The 10,679-nt window shown below is 56.4% G+C and overlaps 1 protein-coding gene across 1 annotated transcript; it reads left to right on the top strand.

Moving 5' to 3' along the window:
• The first annotated feature begins 2,066 nt into the window (after positions 1–2,066).
• On the top strand, positions 2,067–8,222 carry LOC115341562 (cytochrome P450 1A4-like). The gene is made up of 7 exons (XM_030014789.2): positions 2,067–2,172; positions 3,116–3,981; positions 4,213–4,339; positions 4,604–4,693; positions 4,782–4,905; positions 5,500–5,586; positions 6,793–8,222. The coding sequence occupies exons 2-7, from the start codon at positions 3,124–3,126 to the stop codon at positions 7,097–7,099; spliced, it is 1,593 nt and encodes a 530-aa protein (XP_029870649.1). The 5' UTR covers positions 2,067–2,172; positions 3,116–3,123; the 3' UTR covers positions 7,100–8,222.
• Positions 8,223–10,679: the final 2,457 nt, after the last annotated feature.

Genomic DNA, 10,679 nt, shown 5'->3' with positions numbered 1-10,679 from the left:
TATGTGCAATGTGTACGCGTAGTTGGTATGTGCGGCAGCGTGCCTGTATAGGCGTACCTAAAGATGGGGCGAATGCACGCCTGCCAGCTTCACGCAGCGCGACGGGAGGGACGTGGGTTTGCCGGGAGCTGGGGGCGTGGGTGCCTCCGCGTGTTTTACGAGGCGCCCGCGGTGCGTGCGAGCGTGCGTGGAGGCATCTCCGCCTGGGGTTTATGGACTCATCGACATCTCCTGCTTGGTCCACGTGTCCCGAGCAGCCCCTCTCCCGAGTCACAGGGAAAGACAGAGCGGGGGGGCCATTTGCACAGGGTGTCCCCTGGGGAGGGACAGCCCTGCCTGGGACCGTCGGAGCAGCCTGGGGCACCGTCCGGTGTCCCCTGGATCCCAAAGGGGACATTTGCGGTGGCACGACTGACACCCCCCCTTTTGCACGGTGGGAAACCGCCCTCTCCCCCGTTCCTCGTGGCTGGAGAGGGCTGGGACGTCCGTGTCCTATCGAGGGGGACACAAGTGGCAGGGGAGGGCTGCCGTCCCCTTGGAGGTGACGGCAGCATCCCATGGCAGAGGGGATGCAGCCCTGTTACCCCCGACGGTGTACCGGGTGCTGGGGAGCCCCCCCCCACCCCCAGCAGCCGGGGCGGGGGGGCTGATCCTGAGCTGCTCCGGCGCCGCTTTGACCCCGGGCCAGGCTCCTGGACGTGGGGCCACCGCCCTGGTCCTTTAAAAGCCATTTCCCCCCCCCCCACCCACCCATAGCGTGACTGCGAGTGACCGGGGCGGCCCTCCGGGTCTGTCCGGAGCCCCTTCGCACGCGATGTCCCCAGTGCCACCTCTGGGACCCCCCGGCAGGGCGGGACCCCCTCGCCCCCTCTCCCATCCCTCTGTGGCCGGGCTAGGGACAGGGTCGTGGGTGGAGGGGGTGAGATTTGGGGTGCGGGGCTGGTCCCCCTTACCCTCCCTGAAGGGCAGGTCCTGGCCCGTCACCCCACGGGGACCGGTGCGGGGCTGGAGCTGCAAACTGGTCCCGAGACGCCCCTTTGTTCCCCCGAGCATCCCCCCGATGTACCCCCCCCCCCCCCCGTTCTCCGGCTGCATCCCCTGCCCCATCCCCGTGCCACCTCGACCCCCGGACGGCTCTGTCCCCAGGGGACGGGAGGTGACAGAGGGCACGGCCGCTTCTCACGCGAACCTGGACAATCTTTAACCGGGCCGGGGCAGCGGGGGCCGTGACCCCCGCCCGGGGCTGCCCCGCCGCCCCCATCCCCACGGGGACCCGATCCGGGCTGTGGGTGAACAGAGCGGCCCCGCAGCGTGAGGGGGGGGGGGGAATAGATCCAGTGAACCCCCCCCCCCCCCCCCCCCACCCCCCCCGGCTCTCCTCCCTCTGCTTTACCGGGGAACACCGGCGGAGGGATGGGCAACCCCCCGGAGGGGACAGATCGCTACAGCCCCGCGGTGGGCAGGGTGGTCCACGCTCATCCCTGCGTGTTCGCGGGGCCCCGTGGGGAGGTGAATCCCCCCTCCTGCCCGCCACCGCGAACACCGGGGCTATTTTCCCACGCTCCCGCTCGCCCCGCGGCTCCGAATATCGGGGCCATCCCGGGACCGCGGGCACCGGCGGCGGGGGGAACCGGGTACCCGCAGCGAGGGCTGCGACGGGGGGGGGGGGGGGGTCGAGGGGGGAACCGGGGCGCGGGACCGGCGCCTTTAAGATCCTGCCGGTAGCGTGACTGGAGTGACCGGGGCGGCGCGGGTTGCCCAAACATCCCGCCCGCTTCGCACGCGATGTGGCCCCCCCCCCCCCCCCCGGTCTGGAACCCACGGGCGGTACCGGCACCCCCGCCCGCCCCGTCGGGACCCCCCCCCCGTCTCCTTCTCCCACCGCTTTGCAGCCCCCCCAGCGGCGACAGGCAGGGGAGCAGGGCTCCCACGCGTGGCGGGGGGCTGCGCCGTCCCTTTCCTGCCACCACCGGGAGGGGTGGGGTGGGGGGGGTGGGGGTCCGAGTTAGTTATTTAGAAGTTTGGACGCACGTCAGCTTTGATTAGGCTTCGGTCACGTGACGGGAGACTGCCGGGCCAATCAGGGCGAGCGGCGATGCATATAAAGCAGGAGCGAAGAGCGAGCGGGGTACCTGCCGGGAGGATCGGGCCCCCAGCCGCTCCGCTCCGGAGGTGAGTACCCTGCGGTGGGGGCTGCCCACGGCTCAGCTTTCCACCCGGAGGACGGAGAGGTGCGGGGAGGCACTTCCAGCCCTCCCGGGGGACCCCCGAGGGATGGAAAACTGGGGGGTACCCTGCTGCAGGGTGTTCCCCCTCTCTGGCTCACCGAATCTCCCGTAGCATCTTTCCCGGAGCTGTTGGAAGGTGATTGCTGGCGTGTCCCGGAGGTAACCCTTGCTCCGTAGCCCCTCTTGCCCTTGGGTGGCCACCATCCGCAGCTAGGAGGGGGTCCCAGCTGGGCTGCACCCACTGGGGTGCAGGGGTCCCAGCAGCCCCCCCCCAGGCTCCTCACCCCATGGAACCCAGGCGTCCCGTGGGAGGCTGTAGCACCCTGCCAAACCCAAGGGGAGGTGGGATTTCAGATCCAGCCTCTTCCTACCCTTGGCTCGGGGTTTTCTGAGGGATTTCGGACAGAGCTGGGAGCCAGGTGCCCACAGCCTGCTGACCCCCCACTACAGCCATGGTTAGCTTTCACGGCCACGGATCTTTAGGAAGATTTGTGGCAATGCTGTATTTAGTTTGCTGGCAAGCAGAGGCTCGGCACGAGCAACCAGATGACTCAAATCAGGACAATTCAGCTCCCCTGTAGTCAAGTGCTCTGGAAAAGACTCTGTAGTAGAAAAGAGAGGTCCTGTAATTAAGAGAACATATTCCCTTCCCTGGCACACAGAGGAAAAGCTATGGGACCTACTCCTTTCACTCCTGGCTAGCAAAAAACCTGCTTTTAAGTGTGAGCAGTTTCCTAAAGTGCAGAAAACCGATGCAGCTCTGGATCAGAAGTTAAGCCCAGCTTTCCTGGCTGCGGTCCTGTGCGGTTGCTACTAAGAGCATCTCAAACTAGAGGTGCTCCAGGGACCTTCCCCCTTTCATAATGCCTCTTTGGTTTATTACTAAGGTTTCTACATGCTGGTGGCAATGAAGGCTGCGATGTCTCTGGTGGGAAGCCAAGGCTTTGTCTCGGCCACCGAGGTCTTCCTTGTGGCTGCCGTCTTCTGCCTGGTCTTCCTGCTCATCCAGTCCTTCCGGCAGCACGTGCCCAAGGGGCTGAAGAGCCCCCCAGGACCCAGAGGCTACCCCATCCTCGGCAACGTGCTGGAGCTGAGGAAGGACACGCACCTGGCCCTGACAAGGCTGAGCCAGAAGTATGGGGACGTGATGGAGGTCAGGATCGGCACGCGGCCCGTCCTGGTGCTGAGCGGCTTGGACACCATCAAGCAAGCCCTAGTGAAGCAAGGAGAAGACTTCATGGGGCGTCCCGACCTCCACAGCTTCCAGTACATTTCAAATGGCCAGAGCCTGGCCTTCAGCCCCGACTCAGGGGAGGTGTGGAAAGCCCGCAGAAAGCTGGCCCAGAACGCCCTGAAGACCTTCTCCATCGCCCCCAGCCCCACCTCCTCTTCCACCTGCCTCCTGGAAGAGCACGTCTCCAAGGAGGCTGACTACCTGGTCACCAAATTCCTCCAGCTGATGGATGAAGAGAAGAGCTTTGACCTTAACAGGTACCTGGTGGTCTCTGTGGCCAACGTCATCTGCGCCATGTGCTTTGGCAAGCGTTACGACCACAATGACCAAGAGCTGCTCAGCTTGGTGAACCTCAGCAACGAATTTGGGGATGTGGCTGCTGCTGGCAACCCCGCTGACTTCATCCCCGTGCTCCGGTATCTTCCTAGCCGCACCATGCAGCTCTTTAAGGACATCAACAGGCGTTTCAGCTTCTTTGTGCAAAAAATTGTCCAGGACCATTACACCAGCTTTGATAAGGTAAGAGCTCAGACAGTCTTGGAAGTGGGTAGAGATGCCTACAACTGTGAGATGCTGCCTGCTTGGCAATGGGGGGAAGAGGGTACTCCCTTGTCCCCCAGCCTCTGCCCAGGAAAGCTCCTTGGATCTCTCCAGTCTGCAGTTAATTCCCCCAGGAGCCGGCACTGGCTGGGGGAGGTTTCCCCAGCCCTAGGTGTCCATGATGTCCCTGACCCACCGGCTCTTCCCCAGGAGCACATCCGGGACATCACAGACTCGCTGATTGAGCACTGCCGGGAGAAGAGTGTAGGGGAGGATGCCCGCGTCCCGCTCTCCAATGAGAAGATCATCAGCATCGTCAATGACCTCTTTGGGGCAGGTGAGAACATTTCTGAGGGTACAGCCTTGCTGCTGGGAGGCTGAGGGGGGAGCTGGAGCTGTTGGGGTGGGACTCTGGCCACGCTTGGGTGTTTGGAGCTGCTGCTGGTCTCTTGGGTGCCCTCCTGAGCCGTGACCAGAGTAGGTAGCTTTTCAGTGGCAGCTGATGGGGGAACTGCTCCAAGGCAAACATCTATAGTGCTGGGATCTAAATACCCATTCAACTGTCCTCTTTTGGTAACTCAATGCCTTTATGTCCATCCAGGCTTTGACACTGTGGCAACTGCCTTATCCTGGAGCCTCATGTATGTTGCCTTGTACCCCGACATCCAGAAGAAGATCCAGGAAGAACTAGGTGAGTCCTTGAACTTGTTTGCTCTGGGGCCAAAACCTCTCCGACCAGGGCTGACCCCAGTCCGCTTCCTCCTCTCGACCTCCCGCAGACCAGACCATCGGCCGGGAGAGGAGACCGAGGCTGTCGGACCGAGGCACGCTGCCCTACACAGAAGCCTTTATCCTGGAGATGTTCAGGCACTCCTCCTTCCTGCCCTTCACCATCCCGCACAGGTATGGACTGGAGCGGCTGACGTGTTATTCGGGGGGTTTTTTGGAGTGGTTTTCTGGGAGGTGCAATTTAGGCAGATAATTGCCTGGGAATCGATCCCTGCTATGGGGAAATATTCCGGTGCACAGCCTGAATTACTCATGTTAAAGCTCTCCGTGGCTTTCACGGTTGCTGATAGTGCGGCTGCCACGTTGCTCTGGTGCCTGTGGCTGCATCCGCTGCCCCCGGGGCCGGCAGCTGCCTGGCTTGCTGCCTTCCTGGGGTTGAATCCTTCGCTTTGAGAGTAGTTTTACTCCAAAGCCTTTGTTAGTGGAGGGGTGGCGAACACCCCTGGGTTTATATTTCCCCCTGGCTTGAGAGAAACCACATCATGACTCATCCAGCTTCCTGAAACTGGAATCTTTCTGCTTGAGGAAAAGTGTTAACCAAGACTATTTAGTCCCCAAAATACAAACTGGGGTATTTCCTAGCCAGTCCTAAGAGTACAAACAGGGCATTGAAAATGAAACACCCCTAGGACTTGCCAAGCTTTGTTTTGCTGCGAAGCTGTGGGTCTCCTCTTAACTTCTCTTCCCCTCCACCTGTATCTCTTTCAGTACGACAAAAGCGACGGTGTTGAATGGCTATTACATCCCCAAGGATACCTGTGTGTTTATCAACCAGTGGCAAGTGAATCATGATGAGTGAGTATACCAAATCCCCCGTGCTTATCCGAGCTGTGATGGCTTTGCTTGGCATTAAGATCGCTCTGATCCTTTAGAACAATATCCCAAAAGCCGAATGGGTCATGAAGGCAGGAAAGGGCAGATTGGACCAAAAATCCTGTGGGTTTAATGCTGAGCCCAGTCTTGGCTCTCCTGGGCATAGAGAAGCTCTGGGTCGACTTGGTCACCAGTTCAGCAACTCCCCAACACCAGGGCTTACCCAATTCACGTGCAGTAAGGTGGTGATGTCCTCAGTGCACCAGACCTTCCATGTATGTGTGAGAGCTGGCAGCTTGGGCTGCTGAATAATCAGGAATCGGTAGATCCTCCTGCCAAGCAGCCCTTTTGATCTGGGTTGATGGCTCTGGATGTGCTCAATGGGAACTGCCGGGTGCCTTCTTTCAGGGAGAAAAATGTGGTGATGTGACTCTCGTTAAACTCAATATGATTGTGTTGTTATTGCTGATAATCAGCTTTGGTGAATGAAAGGGGATCTGGAAACCAAAGCCCCATCTTACCCCTCCACTGCTCTCCAGTAGAGACCCTCTTGGGGAGGGAGTAAGTTGACTAAGTCTTGATACAGAAGGTGGTTTCTGGATCAGGTATTTTGGATCAGAAGCTCAAGACGTATCCAAATAGCCCAGCAGCACAGAAACATTACAATATCCCCTCTGTTCCTGCATAGGCTGGTGAGCATTGCAGCGGGAAAACTGTCTTCAGGGCCTTTCTTAGCAGAAATTCTCAGCTAAGACACTGGAAAATCCCATGTGGCACCTCCCAGCAGCTGAGCTGGGACAAGTTGGGAAGTTTTGCTGGGAGGGTTCAAGGTAGGAAAACCCTCGGGTCTCCATCCTTCCTTTTTTTAAGAGCTGCTGACTGATTTCTGTGCTCTCCTTTTGGCTGAAACTGCAGGATCTCTAGCTATTGCATGCTGAATTGAATCCATCTCCGGTATCTGCACAGGCAAACACAATCTGAGTTTGAAATAGAGGTTTCAATAGACTGAGCTGATGGGGTCTGACACGTAGTTGGCATTGTAGATCAGGGATAGAGATTGCCAAAGTTTTTGGATGGCGAAATGAGAAAGCATTGCAATGCTTCTCTCTGCGAGGAGGTTTTTTGATTGCTGTCCCCATCGCAATGGGTGAAAACAGCTTCCTCAGGTGTGTCTCCTTTCTGCTCCAGGAAGCTTTGGAAGGACCCCTCAACCTTCAGCCCTGAGCGGTTCCTCAACGCTGCAGGGACTGAAATAAGCAGGACGGAGAGCGACAAAGTGATGGCTTTCGGCTTGGGGAAGAGGCGATGCATCGGAGAGTCCATTGGCCGGTGGGAGGTCTTCCTCTTCTTGGCCACCATGCTGCAGCAGCTGGAGTTCAGCCTCCGCCCCGGGGAGGAGGTGGACATCAGCCCTCAGTACGGGCTGACAATGAAATACAAGAAATGCGAGTGCTTCCAGATTAAGAAGCGTTTCCCCACGAAGAGCTCTCCATAAGCTGCAGAAGGAAGCATCGCTTTGCAGAAGAAAGCCAGCCCTTGCAGTCGGACACTCAGCCTGCTTTTGCTAATGCTCTCTAGAAGCCAGCACAGCCCCTCGCTGTGTTGCTTTACTGGAGGTTTGTTCATCGCATGTAAATGCGAGCGGGGAGGGATAAAGCCGGCTTTGTCAGGCTCCTCGCAGCCCCTCTAGCCAGCTCTGTTGCCGTTGCTTGCAGAAAAGCTCTCCAGAGGTCCAGCCCGCTCATCCCTCCTGGGGAGGTCCAGGGGGACCGCAGCCCTGCGATGGGGAGGAGGATGCTTTGGGCTGGGAGAAGCGGTGTGGGATGGCGGTAGGGATGTCCTCGCCCTGCCCAGCGCTGCAGGCAGAGCCAGAGCTGCCGTGGGCAACTCCCTTCATCCATTAAATAGGAATAAATCTGCAGGTTCCTCCCTGAGAAACCTGGCCAGCCTTTTCCCACGGGGTGAAAGTCTTTCCAGCTCGTTTGGCAGAGCTGTTTGTGAAGCCTTCAGCTCCTTGTGCCGATGGGAACAGGCTCTCCCCACTGCTCCAGCTGCCTTCTAAAGGGCTCTCGAGGCAATGCCAGCACCCATCTTGAGTGGACCTGTTCTGGGTGCACCCTCGCACAGTTAAATTCCCTGACTGTAAATTCATGAAATGAATCCCTGAATGTTTCTACCAATCCTTGGTGACAGCCTACTAGGAAAAAGAAAAAAATCTGTAAGCAGTGCTGCTCACAAATTGAGATATTAGCTAAACTCCTAACAAGAAGCCTCCTGGAAAATATCCAAGGACTGAGAATAAGGGACAAGAAGCAGTAAGAGGCACAGTAGAACACTTCTGGCTTTCTGACTATGTATTTGCTGCTTTTTTTAAACTAGCAATTTTTTTAGCAAGCAATAGATTTCTGTACTCAGACTAGTAAAAGGAGCAAGGGTTTGAGGACTGCAGGAGATGCACGTGCCTTATGTTGCAGCCTGCTTTAGCCAGTGTGAAGGTGAAGTCTCATGGCAAATGAAGCAGTGATTCCTGCTTCTTTGTACCTGTGTGGAATGCATCCATATGCTGGGATATACACTGCACAGTATTTCTAACCCAATAAATACTTATATGAAAGTTTCTTAAGTTTCTTGCTGGTCTTATTCCGCTGGGCAAAGATTTTTTGGGGAAAAAAACCCCCACACCTCTATCATCCTTAAAAATCTGACTTGGATATGTTGGATCAGGGTTTTTCCTATGGGGATGTGAGCTGGCTGTTCCTTTACTGGTGGGGCTGTGACACTAGTGGCATTAGGGGGAGTTTTTAGTCCCCATGGGTGCTGGGCCTGGTCATCTCCCTGTGTATATAGAGAAGCTAAAACATCATCTGGGATTTGCAGAGAGGTGATGCTGAGTGCCAGCTCAGTTCAGGATTTCACTAAAAATCAGGACTAGCCCTTCCATCCCTGGAAAAAAAATGAATCAATAGCTTGAAAACAGCCTTTGGGAACCCTCAGGGAGGCAATCCATGAAGGGATGCTTCGGGCCATTGCCTGCTCTGTGCTTCCTTGTCTCAGAGCATGATTGTTTCCAAAGCTTTGCATAACTTCCCTTAACAAAAAGGCAATAAACGTTAAATTGCCATGCCGGTAATAAGGGATTATATGGAAAATGGGGGTCTGTGCATACCTAAAGTGGCATCCCTGCAAGGACCAGCCCTCCAGGGTTTCCAGCTCCGTGGGGTAGGAAACCGCTCTTGCCCCACAGGCGCATTTTCATGAGGCACAAATGTTTAGCGAGCCCTCAAACGGGGGTATGATACCAGGAATCTTGGCAAAATTCAGTCTGCTGAAAAGTGTGCTCCTCCCCAAAACCCTGCCCCGGGATGCTCTGTGGTGTGAGGGATAAAATCAAAATAAGTGCAAAAAAGTTAATATTTGACTCCATCCATCACTGGGACATAAGGGACAGCTGGGCAATTCAGTGGCTTTTTTAATGGTGCCACCCTTTGTACCACGGAGTTATTTTTAATTTTGTGGCTGTGCCATGGAAAGGCTGCTCTCTAGAAGAAGAGCCTTCCTTCAGCCGTGACCTCGCTCACCTTCGCATTATCGTTACCGACCGCTATCGTAATGATTTTGTTTTTAATTCGCATCCCCGGCACAGCCTGCCGTTTAGCTTGGGAAGGTCAGCCAGCGCACGGATCCAGCACCCCACCCGCTCCTTCCTCCAAGTAATGAGCAAAACAGCCTCCGGCTTCGGAGGGGGGGAAAAGCTGATTTTAATGGAGCCGAGGAGAAAGCGGGAGATGAATGCATCCGTGCCTCTGCTGGTGAGTTGGAGGGAGGTGACGGAGGTGTGATGGAAGGAGGTGATGGAGGTGTGAAGGTGTGATGGAGGGGTGAAGGAGGTGATGCAGGTGATGAAGGTGTGAAGGAGGCGATGGAGGTGTGAAGGAGGTGATGAAGGTGTGAAGGAGGTGATGGAGGGGTTGCGGAGGCACAGGACAACACACACAGACCAATGTGATCAGGTGAAGCCCACTTTACTAGAGCATCAGACATCATTTTATACATTGGTTACATCCCTACATGCGTTTAGCTATTTTACTATTGGTTACACACATTATTCACGCACTGTCCACGCGTCCAGTTACACTTGATGATTGGTTATATCAACACTGTACACGCACATAAACATAAAACATAATTGGTTATACTAACTAAAACATGCGAGACTTGTCTCAGTCTAATTGGTCAAGATAAACTGCTGAATTGAGGTTGTTTGTGCCAAGTTCTCTTTATCATGGAATGCACACCTGTGTTCTTCTAATTGGTATCTTTCTTATTTTTGTCTTCTTGTTTATTCTGTTCGAGGCCTTCTAAAGGCGTCTGGAATGCTCTTGTGACCGTTAGCTAAATATGTTCCCACAACAGAGGGGTGATGGAGGTGATGAAGGTGTGATGGAGGGGTGATGGAGGTGTGAAGGGGGTGATGGAGGTGATGGAGGGGTGAAGGAGGTGATGAAGGGGTGAAGGAGGTGATGGAGGTGATGAAGGGGTGATGGAGGGGTGATGGAGGGGTGAAGGAGGTGATGAAGGGGTGATGGAGGTGTGAAGGAGGTGATGGAGGTGATGAAGGTGTGATGGAGGGGTGATGGAGGGGTGATGGAGGGGTGAAGGAGGTGATGGAGGTGATGAAGGGGTGATGGAGGGGTGAAGGAGGGGTGATGGAGGGGTGAAGGAGGTGATGGAGGGGTGATGGAGGTGTGATGGAGGGGTGAAGGAGGTGATGAAGGGGTGATGGAGGGGTGAAGGAGGGGTGATGGAGGGGTGATGGAGGGGTGAAAGAGGTGATGAAGGTGTGATGGAGGGGTGATGGAGGGGTGAAGGAGGTGATGGAGGTGATGAAGGTGTGATGGAGGGGTGATGGAGGTGTGAAGGAGGCAATGGAGGCGTGACGGAGGCGATGGAGGTGTGGCGGAGATGCGACGGAGCTCACGGAGGAGGTGGAGGTGTGACAGAGGCGATGGAGAACATTTGGCAGCGGTGGCGGGCGTGACGGGAGACATGACAGAGGGCGTGCGGCAGCAGCCATA

This window comes from Aquila chrysaetos, chromosome 5 (genome assembly GCF_900496995.4).
Source record: "Aquila chrysaetos chrysaetos chromosome 5, bAquChr1.4, whole genome shotgun sequence".
NCBI lineage: Eukaryota > Metazoa > Chordata > Aves > Accipitriformes > Accipitridae > Aquila > Aquila chrysaetos.
This window is presented reverse-complemented; position numbering and strand designations above follow the sequence as displayed.

Bases quoted from the DNA above. Each gene is read 5' to 3' on its own strand.
- LOC115341562 (XM_030014789.2), top strand. From the start codon at position 3,124: ATGCTGGTGGCAATGAAGGCTGCGATGTCTCTGGTGGGAAGCCAAGGC. The intron at 3,982-4,212 runs GTAAGAGCTCAG...GCTCTTCCCCAG, and splicing joins ATTACACCAGCTTTGATAAG to GAGCACATCCGGGACATCAC. The intron at 4,694-4,781 runs GTGAGTCCTTGA...GACCTCCCGCAG, and splicing joins GAAGATCCAGGAAGAACTAG to ACCAGACCATCGGCCGGGAG.